At 36.3% G+C, this 23,306-nt stretch overlaps 3 protein-coding genes and 1 pseudogene across 4 annotated transcripts; 1 reads left to right on the forward strand and 3 right to left on the reverse strand.

Moving 5' to 3' along the window:
• Window positions 1-1,854: 1,854 nt before the first annotated feature.
• Window positions 1,855-7,076, reverse strand: LOC103951413 (EH domain-containing protein 1-like). The gene is given in 18 exon segments (XM_048573293.1): window positions 1,855-2,294; window positions 2,297-2,348; window positions 2,431-2,574; window positions 2,696-2,822; window positions 2,946-3,025; window positions 3,145-3,396; window positions 3,480-3,608; window positions 4,397-4,446; window positions 4,547-4,649; window positions 4,807-4,920; window positions 5,399-5,460; window positions 5,541-5,583; window positions 5,701-5,759; window positions 5,956-6,013; window positions 6,110-6,135; window positions 6,138-6,177; window positions 6,633-6,712; window positions 6,861-7,076. Coding segments are annotated over 18 exon segments (1,635 nt in total). The 5' UTR covers window positions 6,946-7,076; the 3' UTR covers window positions 1,855-2,163.
• Window positions 7,077-7,426: 350 nt separating this feature from the next.
• LOC103951412 (nascent polypeptide-associated complex subunit alpha-like protein) lies at window positions 7,427-11,145 on the reverse strand. Its single transcript, XM_009362769.3, has 5 exons — window positions 10,991-11,145; window positions 10,184-10,244; window positions 8,722-8,803; window positions 8,087-8,214; window positions 7,427-7,974 (listed from the first exon to the last, which is right to left on the reverse strand). The coding sequence occupies exons 2-5, from the start codon at window positions 10,241-10,243 to the stop codon at window positions 7,642-7,644; spliced, it is 603 nt and encodes a 200-aa protein (XP_009361044.1). The 5' UTR covers window position 10,244; window positions 10,991-11,145; the 3' UTR covers window positions 7,427-7,641.
• On the forward strand, window positions 10,242-13,463 carry LOC125472182 (annotated as a pseudogene).
• Window positions 13,464-16,754: 3,291 nt separating this feature from the next.
• LOC103951411 (ethylene-responsive transcription factor 3-like) lies at window positions 16,755-18,183 on the reverse strand. Of its 2 annotated transcripts, none has more exons than XM_048573274.1 (2): window positions 17,346-18,183; window positions 16,755-17,111 (listed from the first exon to the last, which is right to left on the reverse strand). In XM_048573274.1, coding segments are annotated over exons 1-2 (675 nt in total). In that variant the 5' UTR covers window positions 18,019-18,183; the 3' UTR covers window positions 16,755-17,109. The 2 variants fall into 2 exon arrangements, with proteins under 2 accessions (XP_048429231.1, XP_048429230.1); XM_048573273.1 differs by having other exon boundaries at window positions 16,755-17,121.
• Between the last annotated feature and the right edge of the window lie 5,123 nt (window positions 18,184-23,306).

Raw genomic sequence — 23,306 nt, forward strand, 5'->3', positions numbered from 1 at the left:
TTTTTAATGCACACAACAAATTCTCGATATATTGTGCGAGAGGCGATGTCGAGAATTTGTTGGGATGGGCCAATCGAGATTGCTTGTTGCCCTTGAATGTCAGTGTGACTTTAGGCAAAGATGAAGGTTGTAAGAGGCACACAGAAACGAAAGTAACTTGTCACGGGACGTGCAGATCAAGTAAATTGATACTTATCGCTTATTGTTATGATAATCCTTAACCAATAGATAACTTCCTTATTGTTTTTGGACCTGATGAGTTAATGTTATACTACATTTTACCATATTATTAGTTATGTTATAAATATATTGGTGATTTTTTATACTTTTTTTTTTTTATTGTAGGACAAGTGGAATCCACTTTGCTAAAAAAGTGACGAGACAAAGGAACTTTGAAGTAATTCCATTGGAGACGATTCCTTAGAGAGTGAAGTTTGTGTCAAATGTACAGCCCTTAATTCTTAACCGTTTGATCGTGGCAATTAAATGAAAGTAGATGTGCTATGTTGGCAGATGGACCTTTTACGCTTGTGTGGGCTATAAGTATTGAAGATGACATTTTTGAGAGAAATTTCCTTCTACGACATTGAAGAGCTTCTTAATTTTTTCAATGACTTCTTTTTGGGCGTTTTTTATGCTGTCTTGTTCAGTCAACGGAAGGAATCTTCACAGAATTAATGTTCTAATAAGAATAGGAATATAAATTTCAATCATATTATTTTTTTAATTAAAACTTGACTGGAGGAGCCACTTAGTATTACGATCTAGTGGTATTCATCTTCACTTGTAAGTAAGAGGCCTTAGGTTCGATTCTCACCAAAAAGGAATTTAAACTACATTGTTGCTAGCCTATTGTAAGGTTTAGCTCACTCTTTCATTCCTACATCTTTAATTTTATCTGTTCCATAGTGTTATGATCAATAATATTAGCAAATGAGGTTTAGCTCACTCTGACATCCGTTGTTGCTTGTAGTATTTAATAAAATAGTCCTACACGATCCACCTTTATTCTAACATAATCTACATAAGGTGTCGAAAAACCTTGACTCAGACCGAGCCATGGTGCATGTTGTACTTGACCACTGCACAAAATATTTGTACGAGTTCTAGGCCAACTTTAAGCGAGTTGACTCGTGCTGTGTTGGGCGACTTGACCCGTCGTGCACCTCTATTCATGAGTAACCACTTGTGCTACAAAATCCTTACAACCATCTTACATATTTGAAAAAACCTGCCTAAATGCTATACGTACGTCAAGTGTCGAGCACAGGAATATGATGAATTCCTAGTTGCTCTATGAAACTACAATTGGACAAAGAATTCAACAAATACACAAACCTGCGACCAAGACAATAGAGCTTGTAAACCTCTTAAACAAGATTCTAAAAGATGTTAGGCGCTAGTCGAGTAGTGGTCTTGGACTTAGCGCCAAGGTGGCTAAGTAGGGCCTAAGCGAACTATGTCAATTTAAGTAAATTTATTATATATTGTATAAATAAGTGTCTATTTATACTTACAAAAATACATAACTGTACCGTAATACATAAATTACAAAATAAAATAACATAATTATAAAGTATAAAAACCTATTGAAAATATAGGGAATAATTATATAACGAGTGTTTATTCGAGTATTCAAAAAGTCTCTTTCATTTTATCGAAATAATAAAATGCAAAATAAAAGTTACCTATTTGACAAAAAAATATTCTCTGTATAAGTAAAAGTTGCGACCTAGGCAGGTAGGCAGGGTAGACGGAAGGTGTAGACGCCATTTCCTGATTTTCAAACACTTAAGGATTAATCGGAACGGTGGCCAATTGCCTAGCACCACCCAAAGATTTTTAAAACAGTGCTCTCAGGAATAATAATGTACATAAAATTTTCATTCACATACAATTTACCATCCTTGCGAACTTTGATAGTAGGAGCAAATGTTTTAGCCTTGACCTTGGTCCTAAATCATTTCCCAACAAAACTGACATTACAAATAAGGAGCCTAGCGATTGGCACTATCTAAATCCCGGAACATGTACGAGTTGAAACCATATTATGTTAGAAACTTACAACCACCACCAAGATGCTCAAGAAGAGCAATGCTCCATCAACATGTACACTTCAAAGCCACCATAGTTCATGATACTTCTCAAAACTGTTTGCACCCATTAGTCGTATGGATTTCTGAATTTCTTCAAGAGTTCCGGGATATCATAACCCAGCATTTCATCGACAGCATCTATCATCTTAGGCTTTAACCTCTCCAATTTGTCAATGCTGTAACCAGTCAAGATCTCCTGTAGTGGTCTACGTTCGGGAAATCCCCTGGAGGTAGATGGTGCTCCCTCTGGACCTGTACAGCGTCTAGTGTGAGCATTATAAAGTAAAGAATGCACATACGCAGGGGAGGGAGGGAGGGAGGGAGGGAACAGTACCTTTTTAAATTCATTTTCCAAATTATCAATAAGCTTCCGTTGAGCCTTAGATTTCCCCAACATGGCAGGCATCTCCTTCCTTAAATGGCTAATTATGTAAGCATGTATCTTGGCAGCTCTGGCACGCTTCACAAATTCATTGATCTGCGAAAAAAAAGGTCATTAAAATTCCATTCCGTTGGAATCTGCAAGAAACATTCAGTTTTCTAACAAGAGAGCAACTTGGTAAGTAAAGATATGAGATACATAAATATAACAAACTCACTCTGCGATCACAAGCCTTCTTTGGAATATCCTTTAAATCAGCAAGAAGATCCTCCTGTTCCCTTTCAAAGAGTTCTCTCCCGACTGGACCCGTAGCAGCCTCATTTACAGGTTTGTCATTGAATGAGCTGCAAAAGAGAAAATTAGCTTGCAAGGATCGAACCAAGGTATTTGCTAGGAAACATTGGAATGTATTTGAAACTATAGGATTTGCTTCCAAGGAATTAATGATGCAAGGATGGAGAGGCTACCCGATATAAACTCGCATGACCTCAGGAGTATTAAGAACCTTCCCAAGTGACCACATCAATGCTCCATAAACTCTCATCAACTGCATACCAAGAATGAAAAATGATTTGGGCGCAACATCAATCCAATGACCTAATTAAATTCCCAAAAAAATATGTAGACGGAAAATAATCAAAGAGATTCATATGTTGTCTATCTTACTTGCTGAGTATCAATTTGATCCGCCTTGTTCAGAACAACACGAATTTTATCATCATGGCCATGTAAAGATGAAATAACACGCTTGAACTCATCACTAACATCGAGTTTGTGAGGATCAAACAGAAGTAGAATGAGGTCACACTTTGCAGCAAACCACGAAGTTACCCCAGTAAAATCGTAGGCTCGATGTGTCCGTTGCTTCTCTCCAGATAAAACTCCAGGAGTATCCACAAAAGTAATGTGTTCTAGCAGCTTGGAGATAAAAATGTGTAAGCTTTGGGTGTTTCAATGGGCAATTTGGGAGAATGTCAAGGTGATTCTGAAAGATAACTCACTGAATGTGGCATTTGAGAACACTCAAACTTTGACAAGAATGCTGTTCCAAAAGTTGTGAGACCGCTAAATGGCATGTCAGCTTGGACGGCAATAGTATTCCCAGGAACACTTCTTTCATCAGGCCCAGACTACATGCAAGAAGGATTAGCTAGTAAACAATATTAATTTCAGAAACTTAACAGAAAACAAAAAACAACGGACAATACTGCAAATGGAATTTAAAAAAATTTAATGTCTACAAAAAGCAACAGAATATATCTTAACACTAAACCAAACAACTTTCTTAAGAAATATAAGGTAACAAGTGAAGAAAATCTTAGAATCTTCTCTAAAACATCATTTTTTGTATTAGTGACACCCAAAAGGCAAAAAGGAAAATGCACATGTACAACTGCTAAGCCTTGCAGAAGCATTTCCGAGAGATGCAAGAAATATTGTTTTATTGACAATGGCCAGAAACACAAAATGTCCCCCAGTTTCTCTCCAAATTCCTAGAACTAGGCTAATAATAGTTTAGTACCCTATCCAGACTACTGAAATTTGAAATCCCTAATATATAGACCAAAATGCAAGATTACATTTACAAAATGTGCCAAAGCCCCTTAGTTTTAATGAAAATGTTAAAGGATATATACCCCTACTGAAAATTAATAAAAAGGGGGACACATTAATATAAAGGAAAAGTTTCTTTAAATTCAAAACACAAAAGTTTAAGGCAAGCCAAAGCCATGGATGGCTATCTGTTTAACAAGTTTAATTTCTACTACATTCTTACTGAGTCCTGTAAAGCCTTATTCTTATTATATGGCTTTTTAACTTGCATGCAAGCGTATAAAACATTTATGTTAACTTTTAATTGCTAAGCAATTCAAGACTGCCTTAATGACAACATAAAAGGAGATAGATTGGCAATTACCATAACAACAACAAATCTATCGGTTGTAGGCTCCGGACCAATGTGAGCTCCTGTCAAAAGTGAAATAAGATAAGGAATGGCATAGGATGAACAAACTTTCTGTGCAAGACAAACAACTACACAAAGACACTTTCCCAGAGGATAACTTGCCTGGATAACTACTTTTAAGCAAATGTTTAATGAATGTTGTTTTCCCAGTGGAGTATTGACCCAAAAGCATAACCATGGGTTTGGCATCAAAATCACTATTTCTCTGCAAAATAAAGCAAATAAATATCAATTGATATCTATAGCATACCACGATTAGACAGAAGTTTGAGAAGATCCAATGAAAAAATGAAATAAAACTATCAGTGACTGGGCATTAAATCTGATGAAAGAACTAGATGGAAGGAGTAATGCTCACTCACCAGTAATGGGGATACAAAATCGTTGAACTTGTATGTAACTTCTAATGGCTTCAGCTTCTGAACATACAGTCTCTTCAACCCATCAATAATTGATGTTACAGAAGAAAGTGGTACCTAGACATATGCCAAATACTTTTTGTAAGGTGTTAAACAGAGTGCACAAATCATGTCTACCCAACATGTACAGGAGAATTTATTATCAACGCTGCGACATATCACGCATAAAAAAACACTCCTAAAAATGACGTATACAAAAGCTCTCTCCATTTTTTTTCACTATGTAAAATGACCTCTTCTAGCCTTTGTTGTGGACACAGAGTCTTAATTGACTCAACGCTTTCACATGATCACTGGTAAACTTAACCTACTAAAAACATAAGTATTTTTGCAATCAGCTTCAAGTATAACAACTCGGAGAGACTGGAATGCAATACTATAAAAAATTTCTCACAATGAAAAACTAAAGTCAACTTATCAAAATAAGAAAATTCAAGTTAGTATCCAATAGAAACAATTTTAGGATAAATCCTTTTTTCTGAATATCATGAAAGCAAAAGGGCAATTGCCTCCAAAAATAAGAAACAACATACACCTTTTTTGATGATTTTGATGAAAACCAAAGTGCCGAAGATGTTTGTGGCACCACAGCAGTTCCTGCGTCACAGATTATTTGTAAATAGACAGCCAAAACCAAAAGTGACAGTACACATCTCATAGTTAGAGAACCTCCTCACCATTTACTTTGTTTTCATTTGACTTGTGCGAATGCTTTTTCTTCTGAATAATTAAGTAAACGAAATCAAATTCCTTGGCCAAATACAATGAATTGATTAAAATAAATAAATCCACAATAATGAGTAAAACAAATAAGAAAGGTATAAAAAGCATATGTACCGCTAATAGTAATGCATCCAAACCCTCCATAACAGGAGGTTTCAAACTTTCCAAGTCAACTGAAACACAGCGTTCAAAGTTTAAGTTAGATGAGTGTGCCAAACAAGATTTAAAAACTAATAAATAAGTAAACAAAAAATACTTGTGCGCTATTCATATTTATGAAGAAGCAGGTATTACAAGTCGTCAACTTATACTGAGATTCTACCAATCCAAGCATGGATATAATTACAAAGTTAAACAAAAGAAACCTACCATTGCTATTCAATAAACCGTGTGTGATATCATGTCCAGCTTGTGCAAGAGAAACTAGCTAGAAATGAAAAAGTAACATGTCAGATTCCTATAAATCCAAATATTTGATTTTTTGCTATTTATGAAAAAGAAAATTAACAGTTTATAAAATAACCTGCATAGCGGCAACAAACTCACTGAACCAAGATATCCCTGCCTCTTAGAATCGGCCATGGCCCAAACCTTAAGAAAAGGAACGAACTTATTAAAAACCCTCTATAAATAAGGCTGGAAAAATTCAAGTAACATAGTCTAACCAAAGAAAAAAGGAAGGGGCTTCTGCTACAAATGTAACGTAAAATGTTTGGCATAGATCTACTAGAACATAATCTTAAGCTTGAATATATCAAAGTAACCCAATCTGCAAAACTCGATGCCAACTTCAACGGCTCTACTAGCATATTACGCGTCACAATAACTCCAGTATTGCTCAACAGAATACAAACCCCCAATCCTAACAAAATGTATTTAGAAAATGAGTACGAAAACGCATTAACTGAGCTTACACTAACCTCTGCATAAAAAACAAATCCACCGAATACTAAGGGTATTGAATTACAGAAAAAAACAGAAGAAAACGAGACGCACTAACTTGGTAAAAGAAAATATCAAATAAACAAAATAAAACGCAAATTAACCTGCTTGAGATCCTGCCGATTCAGATTGGACATGCCGAAGAACTTTATAGCATCGCTCCCGGTAATGCGGCCATCAGTGTCTGAACATACCAAAACCGAAACTCAACTTACAGTTGCTCAATTTTCTCAGGAACTAAACGGAGAACTAAGAAATTTTCCCAGAAAAAAGAAATGTGAAGAAAATAAAATGCGTGCTTGTGCGGAACAGTGTAAAGTGCAAGTATGTACCTGCATCAGCGAATCGAAACCATTCCTGGTATATATTCTGATGCTCTTTCGAGCACGAACTGATCGGAACTGAAGAAATTTCCATAAATCGTAACCAGAGAGAATAATCTGATCGAAAATTGGGATTTCAAATTTTCGAAAACGGAAACGCTCTTTCGAGGGTTTGTCCTTGGTACCGACGGAAAGGGTTTAAGTTTAACTCTTGTAAGGCATGACGGGACGTTAACTTTTTAATCGGGGTTCCTTGGAAAGTTTAGGCGTGAAACGGCGACGTTTATTTCGTTTTCGTAGCTGTAGGCTGTATAGCCTGTATATTTCACAACTTGCACGCGAAATAATTGGAAGGATGACTACTGCTAAAATGTGTAACATTGCAATGTAACCATGTGATAGAGACCACTGGTTTTAAATCTCATATACCTTACAATAAACCTTACAAATTATTGGCGATGGGAAACCTAGATCAAATTTCAAGATCCGGATTAATAGATTTGATGAAAAGAATCAGGTGAGAATCCCTTTCCGATCGACTATGCATTCTATCTGACAATCCGTACACGATAGTATGATTATGAATGGATTTATATTCGAATTCAGATGAAACACAATGTAAACCATTCATCACAACATAGTTATTTCATTCCCATACATAAAATATTTCATTAAAAAAAACAAAAAAAAAACCCGAAATTTGAACTTCAAATTCTCAAGTGGACACGACGATGCAAAGGTAAAAAAGGAAAAATTCATCGAAAGTAAAGTTCCACCGCTACAATGCAGCTCAGTTTGTTAATTCCATGATGGCAGTAACAATGTCACCATTTGCTGCTTTGAGTGCCGTAACTGCTCTTGATCTTGAAACTCCAGCTTGAGTCATCACCAACTCAATGTCCTTGGGTTCTACACCAGTTTCGTCCACATCTTCATCATCTTGAGCCAAAGTTGATGGCTCGGGGTTTGCTGTCACAGTATTTAGGTTAGGAGCCTTGAACTGCTCCGCGGCCTGAGTTTGAAGTTGTGAGCTCAAGTCCTCAATCTTTGCTTCCCCAAAAATGACATATGTATCGGAAGCGGGGCTCTTAAAGACATCTGGCTTTGAGATGACAAACAGTATCTGAAAGAACAAACATTACTACATTAAATCTTTAAAATAAATCTCCTAGAAGCCGACACAAAATGCGTTATAGCAATCAAAAGAAGAAACAAAGCAACAAATCAACACTTACATTCTTGCTCTTCTTGACAGTCACACGGCTGACACCTGGAATTGCTTTCATTCCAAGTTTCAACATCGCCTTGCGACTCTTCTTTTCACTTCTGCTCTGCTTAGACCTACCACTTCCATCTCCATGTCCTGCCACAATGCCATTTTGACAAGAAATTACACCAATAATAAGCAAAAAAGATTGGCTTGTAAGCTATACAAGAGAAAATGTACAACTTCCAAACCACCGCCCCCAATATATATATATAGCAGGAGGGATGAGTCAAAATTATTATCTGAAGGTGTTCTTAACGGCTAAACAAAAGAATTCAGTTAATAAGTTCAACCAAAATTGTCTCAAAATCTCATATCTAACTTTTGACACTTACAGTCACACAACCAGATAATAAATAGGCATACCGCTTCTCAAAAAGAACCAGAAACAGAGACAAACTGAGCTAAACTAAGAAGACATAAGCATTGCATAACATATTGAAGAAGAAACACAACCTTTTTCCTATGGCTTTTATGTCAGTGGAGAGATGACATTCACAAGATCTTCAAGAAAACTGTATGCTTGGGAGAGTGGGTGCATTTAGAGGGGAAAAAACATAAAACAGTTTGGCATCACATTTAAATCTTCACAGTGCAATTTACCTTCAACATCGTCATCATGGTCGTCATCTTCATCATCATCATCGTCGTCGTCATCTTCGTCCTCGACTATCGGTTCATCATCCTACAACCATTTCACTCAATTTCATGCACCATAAAAGAAAAAGATGAAGCACCTTGAAATATTTATTCACTATCCTCCACAATTAAACATCAACACAAATACAAGGAAGAATACATATTAAGGAAGGGCGTAGCCTGCACACTTTCATTATGAACCTCCAAGGACTAGCCACATTCTTTCTCCCACTAACCTCTCATAAATAGAAAAATCAACTTACAATAGTGAGTTGTTATGATATGTTTGGCAGTTCAGGATTGTTTCATAGTAGCCAGCACCCAATTAAGTCAACATATTTGGCACTAACCCAGTCAACAGATGACAGCACAAAATAATCACTTCTAATTAAATGTAACCAGAAAAACAATCTAATCGCTTCAGAGAACTCAAGTAAAATACTCCAGTTAATTAAATTCACGCAAAGAGGTAACAAAGTCGAATGAGTGAACTTCAAAGTTCAAACAAGAGTAATGCTGTGTGATTATTTGATCTGGTATCAGAATCATCCATAAAAATTGATTAGAAATTGCAATAACAATTTGTAATGGATCCAATAGGGAAGAAAACACAAATATGACCAGGTTGATACAAACTTAGTGACTGCTGCAGAAATTGAAACAATGAAGCACCTAACAAAAAATTTCGGGACAACTGGCCCATTCAAATTAGCTCTATCTATAGCCAAAGAAAAGTGTAGCAGTATTTCACTTGAGTATAATGCTCATCCAAAGTGATATAAAGATTAGCTAAAGTACAAATGAATGAATAAAGAAAAGAACCCTTGCCAGTGCCTCTGCCATCTAGCTTAACATGTTGTAATTTGTAACCATCACGAGCCAAACCAATACGGAAAAAATGACAAAGTTATTTTCTCCAATGCTGTAAAGAAATGTTTCCGTTAAACCCAATCTATAACATAACAAAATAGATATGCAAAGTAAACTGGATATGAATCCATCTAAGAAAGACACCATACTAATTCTAAAGGCAGACAACAAAATAGCAATACATAAAAGCTAAACCCTTCTTGTGGTTATAGCTGACTTCACTTAGTAGGAATGTATTTCACATTCGCTCATCACTGCAAAACTGTATCGAAAAATCAAACAGCAATGCAGCTAAACAGCAAACACACAACGAATAAAATCACTTTTCAACTGTAAAGATCTTTCCAACACATTTTCTGTATCTTTTAGCAGAACCTCATAAAGTCCAAGTAATATCAACATTCAAAAATAAAAACAAGAAGAAACTCTGAATGCATAAGACAAATTAAATAAAATATCACATAAAGCATGCCTCAACTCAATTGAAAGAGAACCCCATTAAAAACGACGAGAAAGAAGGAATAAGAGAGAGAGAGAGAGAGAAGAGAGAGATTACATGAACTTTTGCCTGTTCAAGCTGGGCAGCAAGGAGCTCTTCTTGAGTTTGGGCAGTCATGCTGTCACAATTAGGTAACAAAATTTTATAATGTGTAATTCATGTTTGCTAGCGAATTGGCAATCAGCGATTACAGACTTGATCACAATTAGTTTAAACAAAGTTTTGGTGATACATTATTCTTATTCAGATGAGAAAAAAAGGGTTGATCTTCATAATATCAAGCATCTAGAATATAAATAAAATATCAAAAACAAGAGAATAAACAGAACAACATCAACCATAAAATTTTAAATTGAAAACCAATCAAATCAAATTTCAGTTCAGGAAAATAAAAGGTTCTGTGTTGCCATTTATCAACAATCAACTTAAGTTTTTAAAAATAAAATTTCCTCAAAAATTAGAAATCTAATCAACCAAACTTTTTTTTAATCTAATCTAGACATTTCGGTTCAGAAAAAAAGTTATAAGATAACCCGATTCAGCACTTAACTACATGATATATATATATATAGCTGGGCACTTAGCTACAACATGCCAAGCAGCGAAGACATGAATTTTCCAGTACCAAAGTTTCGAAATGATAGAAAATATTCTCAATTTGAACATAAAAAAAAAAACATAAAATCCAAAAATTATAAGATCAATTAATCATATCAGAGAGAACAATACCTTAATTAGATCCAGAAAACAAATCAAGGAAGATACGAAATCAATTTGCAAAGGGAACGGACAACTTGAGAGGGAGAAACAAAGAACGCGAGAGCGATGGAGAGAGATACGAGAGAGAGAAGAAGGAAGAGTTACCTTGGAGTTGGAGCAGAGGAAGCAGCAGCGTGAAAGGGAAGACTGAAGAGGGTGGACTGTGGAGGCAAAAGCAGCTGCGCGAGGCGAACCAAGTTTTCAGGGTTGAGCGTGTTTTTTAGGGTTTAGGGATTCAGATCTCAATCCTGGACCGTTTAGTCTTGACCGTTCACACAGATCGTGCGGCCAGGAATCCATTTTATGTTTTTTTTTTTTTGTCTGTGTATTATAAGCTAAACCAATTTACGACAAAAAGAAAAATCAAATAGGTCATTTTCACACTTAATACTACAATCTATTGTTATTTTTCTTTATTTGTAAGTAATAGATATTAAATTTATTCTCGTCAAAAACGAATTTGAATTACATTATTTATAGCTTATTGTGAGACTAAGCCTACATCTCCCTCTTAATTTAGATAATATCATTTATTAAAAATAAAAAAAATAAAGAATTTTAACGAAAAGCTTTCAGTACTATTCACTTTAACGAAAAATCACATATTTACACTAAAAAGTTAATCATGATACTGTTCACTTTACCATTTATTTTGTTTAAAACTCAAAGTTTTTAAGTCATTTTCATTAGTTTTCTGATAATTAAAAAAAAAAAAAGTAAATTACACTTTACCACCTCAAGTTTAGGGTCGATTTCAATTCCTTACAACGTCTTTAAAATATTTCACTTTTATACCTCAAATGCTATTTTATTTCAAAAGAATAGATCCGTTATATTTTTCATCTATTGGTCCGTTAAGTGATGACGTGGCTATCACATTTATGCTGACGTAACTGTCATATTTATGCCACATGGCTAAAAACTAAGTAAAAAATTTAAAATATTAAAATAATTATTTACAGAAAAATTAAAAAAAAAAACTCAGATCCCCTTCGTCTTCCCAGAATCCCCACCCGTGCCCACCCCTTCCCTCATCCCCCATCAACCGCAACCCCTTCCCCCATCCCCAATCCGATATTCGACGACGGTGATGCCGTCATCCTCCTCCACGTCAGCCCCACCTCCGTCCTTTTCGGCTCCGACTGGGGCTGAGTCGACCTCTCCATCAACACCAACGACGATGTCGATTTCGTCGACAACCACACCTTGCACGATTCCGTCAAACAGAAGAAACTCAAGAACGCCTTCAATGCCTTCACTAGCTCCAAGGTCGCCAATCTCTCCAAGCCCTTAAAGGAGGCGCAGATTCCGTACAAGATCCACATCGTCAAGGACCATGACATGAAGGAGCGGCTCTGCTTGGAGGTTGAGAGGCTAGGGCTCAGTGCTGTGATCATGGGGAGCTGAGGGTTCGGCGCCACCAAGCGTGGGACTGATGGTATGCTTGAGAGTGTCAACGATTATTGTGTTCATCACTACGTTTGTCCCATTGTTCTTGTCCGGTTTCCGGAGGATGACAGTAGCGGCGTTGCTGGGGGAAGGGTGAGGGGTTGCGGGGGAGGTGGGTCGTGGGGAACGGGTTTCTCAGTTTCTGGGTTTCAAAATTTTTTTTTTAATATGGTAAATTATTATAATATTTTAAATGTATAAAAAAAAAAAAAATTTTTGCCACATGGCACAAAATTGGCAGCCACATCAGCACTTAATGGACCAACAAATAGAAAATATAACAAATGTATTATATTGAAATAAAATAGTACGTAAGATATGAAAGTGAAATTTTTTTAATAACTTGTATGAAGTTACAATAAACCTTGAACCTGAGGTGGTAAAGTGTAATTTAACCAAAAAAAACCATTTACACTGATATATTTTGAATGAATAAACATGTTAGAGGATAGAGTGCTTTTTATATTATATGGACTTTGGTTAAGAAAAAATTTGCGCTAATTCATAGATTAGGACAATCTCTAATTAACAAATCAACAATCTCCTATGGCAATTCTTGAAACCATATCAGTTAGTTCATCTTCCACTTAGAGCAACTCTAAATTGCTCTTTTGCTCTATAGACCAACTCCATTTGCAATCCAATCCCATGCCAAAGTGATGTCAGCCCATTTGGGCAATTGGGTTGAAGAGGAGCAAGCGGGAGAGCTCAAGCGCAAGTCCCAAGCCTAAGCGCTTGAGGAGGGATTGATACAAGGCTGACGTCAGCATGACATCAGCTACATTATAAAAAAATTTGCCTTAGGTGCGTGCAAACCACACATGCGTGGGGGGGCGTGTCACCAACAAGATTTCAGGCGGTGGGGCTTGCGTGGTAGCCCGCTCAGTAGCTGTTGAATCTGAACAGCTTGATTTCCAAATCAACGATCCTTGTTTTTCCGCTTTACAAAAAAAAAAAAAAAAAAAAAGAAAAAGAAATGTTACGGTAGGCCACTTGTCACAATCTGGACAGTTGGCTTACAAATTTTTTGTAATCCAACAATTCAGATTAATTAGGTTAATAAAAAAAGTTTTAAAATAATTAAAAATCCTAAAGTTTCAAAATTTTTTCTATAAATACCTTACCATTTTCTCCCACCTTACACCACATTTCAATATTTTCAACGATTTTAAACAAGTAAGGATACTTCACGCAACGAAATTGATTAAAAATCTTATCGAAACTTATCCACAAAAATTGTACTTTTGGATAATGACACATGGCGTAACGAGATCGGTTAAAATCCTATCCGAAATTTAAAATAAAATTATTTTTTATTATTTTATAAGCAAAAAATACTAATATTTTAGTACAAATTGTCTAGGCTATCCAGTTTAGGGGTATAAATGTAAAAGGCAATTACTGTTCATTAAAGGTAGTTACTATTCACTAGAGGGATTCAATTGCTTGTTGACATGGGAAGCCTTTATACACTGAAACTACTCTTAAAGACCATAAAGAGCAAGATGATGGATTTGGGTATGAGACTGAAATCCATGGAACTGAGGGGGAGATGAGGCTGAGGAAAGGCAGGTGATGTAGGGTCAGAAAGTAGAGTCGCGGATGGGAAAGGAGAGGAGAGAAGGCTATGATGGAGGAGAGGGGGAAGAGAGGAAGGACAAGAAAGGGAGAAGTTGCCACTAGCCCCCAACCATATCCGGAGTGTGAAGACTCTGAAGGTAGCATACTAGGATTTTTGGAAGGGGAGAGCTAGTGAAAAAATAAAAATTGGAGATGCTCTTGTTAAGGGGTTGTTTGATAATATTTCATTTCATATTTTAGTTTTTGTTTTCATTTTTTTTTTTAAATAGAAAACTCATACTACTTTCAGTTTTTAAAAAACTAAGAACTGGAACTACTTTATTCAATTTTTCAAAATTTGCTTTCAATTTTTAGTCCTCCTAAGCACTATTCTAAAAATCCTCACCTAGGCGTTAGGCGGCTGGCCATCGCCCTGATTAATGCCTAAGCGTTTAAAAATTAAGAATTGGCGCCTAGACCTGCTGACGCCTACCTAAACCGCCTAGCTTGCCTAGACTCGTCTAGGCAACCGCCTAAGTTGCGACTCATTTTGATAGAAAATAGATAACTTTAATTTTACATTTTATTTTTTTTTCAATAAATTATAAGAGATTTGTTGAATACTTAAATGAACACATATTTTATGCTTGTCCTCCATGTTTTCATTATGTTTCAATATTTCATAATAAATATGTCATTCTATTTTATAGTTTAGGATGAAGTTATATATATTTAAGTATAAGCAAACACTTATTTATACGAAATATAATAGATTTACTTAAATTATAAGGACTTGTTATACTAAATGAACACCATAAGCTTGCTCCATGTTTTCTTATTTTTATTCATATTATATCATTCTAATTTAAGTTAGGATGAGTTCTATAGCACCCTTTTTAGATATTAGATTTCTTAACCCTAGCCCTAGGAGTCTGTCTAACCGCCTAAGCGCTAGGCTCCAGTTCGTCGTCCGACTACATCCTAGCATTTTTTAGAACCTTGCTCGTAAGTTGTTCATTTGTCTCTAAGGTTTGCCTCTAAGGTTGGTCCGATGTCGGAGAGGAAGTAAAGAAAGAGCAGTAACTATTGTATGGATTGAGTAAATATTGTCGGGTACCTTTGCCATGAATTCCCCTTGCATTGATGATCAATGTGAACCCTTTCCACTTTCCTTTTCTTTCCAAGTCAATGAACCGTTTTAACTTTTAACCACCAGCCCGAAAACCAAAAGCAAAAAAGCATAAATTTGATAACTCAATTCATTAAGAACATTTCCATCATGCACTCGACATCTCGAATTTAGTTCTTCTTTTATCGACATTACTCGCATAAAAAGTAACAAAATGAGAAGAGAAGAAAATGAATAAGAAAACCCGACAACGAGAGGCCCAAAGTTATTGCACATCCCGGAAAAAATAGTGTCTGCTACTGCTTGTATTGTATTTGTAATTTCATTGCCTAGTGCACTACCCACGAAATCTACGTTACCCAGACTAGCTGGCCTTGGCCTTGTGCCTGCCTCCCAATGCAAAATTAAGTTGAATTTCAAAATATCACGTCATTAACTCGAGAGATTCTTTTATATTACAAGTGGTACACCGTACATCATATTTTTTAATACAAGTAGAAAGTGAAGAGCGATACTTTTCAATGTTAATTTACTTATATTATGACATGTAGTTTATTACGATTGTTTGTATTTTATATTAAGGGAATGAGGGAGTTCGACTAAACCACACAATTAGCAATCTAAGTTCGTATCAAATTCACCATCTACGAGATTCAAATATAAAACTTCTCAATTACAAATGAAGAGAACTGTCACTAGATCTTAGTTTATTGCGATTTAACCTGAAAAATCTCTCCATTCACTCAGATTTGAAAGTGCAGGCAGCAGAGAGATGCCATCTCAGGGGGAAAAAAAAAAAAAAAAAAAAAGCCTATCTTATTGGGACTTTCTCCCTCAAGCTGAAGCAGCATCACAATCCCCCCTCTCCAGCAACAAACCCCACAACAATTAATATTCAAAGAGAATAAAAATGGGGGTGACCCTGGCCCCACCATTACTATTTGTACATGTAAAATTCTTAAGTCCAGGTTCAAGGGTATTTGAATTTCTAAAGTCCAAGTTCAAAGATATTGGCCTCCACTAGTTTTGAGGGAGTGCATGGCGTGTATTGTGCAGAAATTGTTGACCTCTTTCCGTGCCTTGCCTTCCCCTCTTACTAAGCAACATCCTAAATTGCACTTATAATTCTTCAAGTTTACTCAAGTTTGTAATATCATCCTTTTCTTCTACTTTACTCAATTTTGTACCATTCATCCATCCTTGTAGTTTCTTTGTTGTACTATTGTGTTTGTTGTTTCATTATGTTAGCACTATTAGTCCAGTCTGTCTCAAATGAGGTAAAATTTCTTCTTACTTGAATTGTTTAAATGTGACGATTAAAATTAAATGAAAAAATCAACTTAATTGACGAATTGACCTAAAATGAAAACGAATCAAACAACGGTGAAAATGAAACCAAGGAACAATTATAATAACAAAACTTAAAAAGATGTTGATATTACCGCTCTGCAAAAATCATTTTAGACCACTCCCATATTTTTGTGATAGTATGTGCAGAATAATTTTTTTAAAGTGCCAATACATTACTCAAAGCGAAAATTTTAAGTGAACTACGTAGATTATTAGTGCAATTTGGCACTAAGTTTAAAGCCATTACATTAGTAATGAGTTTTTGTTTACCCTCCAAGACATGTCAACATGAAGATGCGTTCAACACAAGCTGAAAGTGAGCATCAAATTTTCACCTTTATGACATAACGAAAAAACAACGAGGACCAAGCATTATCCCACTGAGTAGAGTCGATTTTATCTCATTGAACAAGGCCGGCTTTATCGTGCCGAGTGAGGTACAAAGAATTGATCACATAACACAGCCAAGGACTAATGGAAAAACAAGTTAGGCCAATGATTTATTTTACTCCATTATAAGCAAAATGACGAGCAAATGAGGTTTGTTTACAAATGTACCATCTAAACAAATTGATACATACCAAAATTAGCAAAGAGTGTTTGTTTTCTCCTTGCATTCCCCAAATCTGTCCATGCAAATTGAATCCGTTTCAAAACTTGGTGACAACGAAAAAACCCATATCGAACACTCAATCCTTTTGCCTTTTCATCTCATTGCGTTCCGGATTCAAACCTCTCCTCGAAAATCCTAAACGATCCATATTAAAGTTGCCGAGTTTCACTTGAAAAAAGTCCTTTAAAATAAATCTTTAAGCAATTCTCATCAAACACCATGCTTGTAATCATAAAACAAAAAGAGAGAGAATTTATATATTTAAAAGTGAAAAGAAAATTGAATGATTGATCATCATGCTCATCAAACGATCAACAACATAATAATAACAACAAACAATCAAAGGCATAGAGCCGTACATCGAAGATCATGACCGTCCACCCCACCGCCCAAATCCCCATCCACATCCAACGGTGGGAAATTAAGATCGAAGGGCAGCGGGGCCTTGCGAAACGACGACGACGCAACGAAATCCTCGTCGTCCTCAACCACCGATGACGACGAGTCGCAGTCGCTGTGGCAGTCCTCCGGAACCATAGGCGGGGTCCTCGGCTGTCGTTTAGGCCGTGACAACTCGGCAGCCATCGTCGTAAATTGAGGCGGCGGCCGGGGCCCACTGAACGACTCCACGGTGGAGCTCAGGCTGCTGGATGCGGGTCTCTGAGGATGTACAACCGGATTGTCCTGAAACCCGTAACCCGACCCGAAAAGCTTTGCCTCGATAGCTGGGTCGGTAGGGTTGTTGTAAAAGGGCGGGTAAGCACAGGAGATCGGGAAGTTGGTCTTGGCCTTGGGGCCGCGGAGGATCCGAGCGGCGGCATCATAAGCTCGGGCGGCGTCTTCGGCCGAGTCGAACGTGCCGAGCCAGACCCGGGTCTTCTTCCACGGGTCCCGGATCTCGGCAGCAAACCGACCCCACGGTCTTCTCCGCACCCCTCGGTACCGGACCTCTTTTCCAATACTGGGTCTGTATCCGGTGGGTTCGGCCGGCGGCGCTGCGGCTCTCGTGGCTGCTCCTCTGCCCCTCCTCATGGCCAAGAATCAGGCTTTTCAGAGTCTGATGGTCATAGAAACAATTGGGTGTCGGAGGGATATTGATTGGGGATATTGAAATTTGGGTTTTAGGGAGGAGAGAGAGAGAGAGGATATGGGGGTAGGTTTTCTTTGAGGGATGGGTGGGAGAAGTACTGGAGGGCACCAGCACCACCTTCTCTTCTACACAAAAAATATGTTAAATAATAATGATATTTGTGATTTTTTTTTTTTTGGGGTTATTTAATAGCCTTCTTTGGACAATCACCAATAAAAAAATAAGCAGATTGTCTGCCCTTCAATTCACATCTCTTTCTATTTTGTACGGTCACAGTTAAATCACGTTACATTTTATATTAATTTTTTATATAGATAATAAGACAAAAAGTAATAAAAATATAAAATATTAACATGGCTTAATTATGACCGCACAAATAAAAAAAAGATGAAAAAAGCACACGAGCATAAGGCAGACAATCTGCCTCCATAAAAAAAAATGGCCAGCTTCAAAACTGTATTGAGTGATAGCCCTCATTGCCGATAGTGCCCTTCACTTAAATACAACTCAAGAACAATTACAACAATACTTGGCTACTCTTAATCAAAATTCTTTGTGTTTAAATTATAGAGTTTTATGTTTATGATCATAACTTTTCATATTATGAATCATTTTGTAAAGATTATTTGTGCAAAAAATAAATTAAAAATAAGATCATTTGTTAATTTATTGTAGCAAATGAATAGATAGTACACAATAACTAAACGACCTTAGTTTTTAATTGCTTTTTTGCAGAGACGATTTTTATAGAGTGATTTATAATATGAACCGTTTTGATCATAAACATAAAGATCTATAAATCAACAAAGAACTATTTTAAATAGAAACTCTTACTCATCATTTGAGTAGCCAAATATTATGATCGACAAACTTACCCAATGCTTATCAATGTGATTATTTTGGTTTAGCATTTTTGTATTAGCTTATGATGGTTAGCATGCATAGATATCTTTTGTAGGTCATGGATGATGAATTTCCACTATATTTACTCAATTCGGTGATAAGTTTGTTGTTTGAATTGGGAAGATATTGTATTTACAAAATATGTTGTCACTTCAAACCTAGTGATTATGAAAGTATATTTTTATTTAGGTGTGTGTTATCTACACATCCTTTTTTACTTCTCACACACATTTTGTTGATTTCTATCATTTCATCTTCTTCAATTAATCCGATTCGACAGAGGAAAATTAGAAAGGTGTGTAAGTAAAAAAATGTGTGTGGATATCACACCCCTTTATTTATATTGAGACCAACTCAATGGTTGGGTTAAAATTCAAAATTTAAGTTCTAAACTTGTCCAAAAATTCTCTAATCATTGGGCTAAAAAATAGATTTTGGGTTAAAACTTTTTCTAGGCCAATTCAGCTTAAAAATGAGCTAAGGTTAGTGGTTGCGACCCAGCGTTGAGACCCAGTTGCTAATGCTATCGACCACTTGTAGAAAGACTAACGATTATTTTTTTTTAACGGCCGACATGGTCGGATCGTAGGTTCAACCAACGGTCCAGATTTAGTTTAAAAAAAAAAATTTATAAATACATTAAATCAAACGATTGAGATCGAATATGATCAAATCTAAAAAATAAAATAAAAAATCTAACAACACAAATTAAATCCAATGGCGAATGCATTAAAAAAATTATTGAAATCAAAATTCACTCCAAAACTCTATAAGTACTTATGTATTTGTCCAAACGTTCACATAAAAAAAATTTAATTATGCACCTCAAACTTTCTATGTTTGGAAAAAAAAAAAAAAAAAACCTCTTATAAGAATGCATAATTAGATTTTTGAAATGTCATAATTCCCATTGTTTAAAAAAAAATTGTATTAATGAGGAGCTGAAAACGAAACTATCATGTTCAGAGCTATAATATAGATGATCTCGACAGAATGATTTGGAGGGAATATGTATCTGATGTCGATGGAGTATGCAAATGACATGGGTGGAATATGAACGTAATAATGACAAAAGATGAAGATAGCATCGACATAATATGTATCGCACTGTCCACAGCTGGTGCAAAATATGATTATTCAATTGAGCACTGGATTATACAACTTTCATTTCATCACAGTTGCAACTAATAAGGTTTGAAGTTCACCATACTTTAAATTGAGCAACTGAAAAATAGAAGCAAAAGAAGGTGGCGTTTAAAGCTCCAATGACTTCTTGAAGCTTTTAAACTAACCCTTGCGCAAACGCACAGATGCAGGGTGCAGTATTATAGGTTTGCTAAGAAAAGTAGTTTAAGTTGTCAAGTATTAGCTCACAAGAAATGCTAAGTGGACTCTCTCAAAAGGAATTCTTCGTGGACTCTCAACCACCAAAGTTTAACGTTAATTTTAGTTTTAATTTTATAAAACATTATGCCAAAAACATGAGGTGATAGATAATCCATAAAAAAAATTCACTTTTTCTTTTGGGTCAAGGAAGATTTTATTAACACCAAAGATACAGATTACAAACAAAAGGACCACAAACAGAGAAACATAAACAAGCAAAAAAAGGGGTCAACCAGACAATCCAACAAAAGTTCAGCCAAACAGCTAAGGCCTAACGACATAAAAACACAAAATCGAGAAGTCCACTACACTCATCTTCATCGGAATAGTACATCTTGATATGCACCAATCCACCCTATCACCGAGCATCGCCTCACCAAACTCATCATCTAAACCCGAACAGCTTCTCCGAGTAGGAAAGAGAAGTGGTAATGGGATGCCAGAAAGATGAGAAGAGAAGGACATATCAAGACGTAGAGGAGGGGGAACACATCAAAAAAGGGGAAAACTCTTATAGAAAGACGGGAAAAACTCTCACGGTAGAGAGAAGTTAAAAAAAAAAAGGGGAGTTTTACCGATACACTCCTAGTACTGTTCATTTTTAACGAAAATGACATTTTTCCTCTAAAAAGTAACTTATGGTACTATTCACTTACAACACCTTTTTGTCATTTTAATTAAAACTCAAAGTTTTCAAGCTATTTCCATTAGTTTTTCTTAAAAAAATTCACTTCTGAGAGAATCTCCTTAAAATTTCCTTTTCCTTCTCATCAATTAATCCATTGAGTGAAGACTACTTGATCATTCTCTTTGCGTGAGAGAACTTCTCTATGTGTGAGAGACTTTCTCACCTGTGTGTGAGTGCTCCCAATTCCATCCACTTGCTCTGCCGCCAGCCTTAGCAGAGGCCAGGGGTCGGTGGCCTCCCTTTTTCTTTTTCTTCTTTTGTCTTTCTTCCTTCTTTGTGAGCTTGGCTTTCTCCATGTTTTTTCTGACTGTCTTTTTTAGTAATCCCCCCTGCGACCTCTTATCTAACCTTTCATCGGTCTCGCTCCTACAGTCCCACTTCCAACCTTCCATTTTCCTCTTCTCCATCAAGTTTTTCCACTTCCATGACTCTAAGCCCGCCATTTTTTGACTTTTCCATTTGCTTCAGTCCTACATCGTTCTCACACATGTCTGATTCTACAACCATTTCTTCCACCCGCGTTTTGCGGTTTTCTAGGCAGGTGTGCAGAGCTTCGGCTTATATGGTGTCCACACCACCACCTTCCAATTGTATGCTGTTTTCGACTTTGTTGCTGGGGGAAAGTTCTTTCCTTCTGGCTTTTTTCTTTGGTGGCTGTGGTTTCGATTTGTGTGGCGTTTGGTGGAGGACGATGGAGCCTTCTTCTTTGGGGATGTGTTTGGTGAGCTCTCTGGTTTGGGATGCTGGATCGGCGGTGGAGGAATCTAGTCTTGTAAGGTTTTTTGTTTTGGGCCCTTCTCTCGGGTTGGGCTTTTGTTTAGTGTTGGGGGTCGTGTTTATTGTGTATTTGGGCCCTTTTGTCTATAATTCTCTTTCTTGATAATGAAAGTTACCTTTGTCCAAAAAAAAAAAAAAAAAAGTAACAGAGATATAAACTGATAACACTCATTTTGGTTACTATGTAGAAGGCTTAGCTTAATAGGCTAATAGCTTGCACAAAAGAGAACAAGTACAAATTAGATAATTTGGAAAAAGGAAAATTAATGAAAAGGATTTGAAAACTTTGAGTTTTAATCAAAATGACAAAAATGTGTTGTAAGTGAATAGTACTATGATTTTTAGAGTAAAAATATCATTTTCGTTAAAAATGAACAGTACCGAAAATGTTTCGTTAAAACCCCCCATTTAAAATAGGCTTTGTTTTATTGGTAGCTTTGTATTAAGGCTCCTAAACCCAATTTCTCCCTTTTTATTTTTTATTTATTTATTTTTTTTTAACTTCTCTCCTTCGTGAGAGGTCTACTCTCCTTTAGTGTGAGAGTTTCTTATCACCTGTGTGTAGCAGTTTCCAAATCAACCATCCCTTCTCTTCACCGGCCCTAGCTCAAGCCAGGGTCGGTGGCTATCGGTTTCCCCTGCTTTCTTTTCCTCTTATGGTCACTTTTCTTGTGTATTTTCCACTAATCGTCTTCGATCTTTCCCCTCTCTCATCTTCCACCTCCATGGTTTTCTTCCTTCCTCTTCCTACCCTTCGAATTTGGCTATGGCTTTCTTCAACCCCATATATTTTCGGATCTGTTTGGTTTAGGGTTTGGGTAGAGTTTCGACTTGGGTGTTTAGGGTTTGCTGTTTGGTTTTTCTGTTTTTGGGCTCAAAACCTTTGTTTGGGCTTTGTTTTGGGGGTCCATGTCTTATTTTGTGTTTCTCTTGTAATTGAACCTCTTTCTTTGTAACATTGGTGTGTTGTTAGTATTGTTATTACCTTTCTTCCATAAAAAAAAAAAGAAAGAAGAAAAAACCCCAAGTTCTCTAATTTTATATTGTATTTTATTGTGTTGAATTTAATTGTTTCAGGGTTCTGGGTTCTCTGGCTAAGATGAAATTGGCCCTTATGTGGTCAAAATTAATAGCTTTTTCGGTTGTTTCTTTTTCGTTGGTTTCCTTGGTTCTTCCTTTCTCGGTTTCTCAACCTCTCTCTTGCCCCCACAAACCGACCCGGACTCTATTGCTCTGCCCCTTCCTTTATCATTCTTGTTCCCCCAAATGTTCTTTTCAAATTTGTATATTATGAATTTCTTTTCAAAAATGCCTTTTTCAGCTTTTCCATTGCGTTCAAATCTAATTAGCATGTCATATTTAGTGCTATAGTTAAGTATTAATTCCCTTAATTATAAGTGAACATTAGTGCTACTGTTTAGTGTTTTTCTTTTTTAATTTTCAGTGCCAATTTACTACGAGTTTAATATCAAATTA

The sequence above is a fragment of a genome, unplaced genomic scaffold (assembly GCF_019419815.1).
Source record: "Pyrus x bretschneideri cultivar Hongxiangsu unplaced genomic scaffold, Pyrus_bretschneideri_v1 Contig66, whole genome shotgun sequence".
Lineage (NCBI taxonomy): Eukaryota > Viridiplantae > Streptophyta > Magnoliopsida > Rosales > Rosaceae > Pyrus > Pyrus x bretschneideri.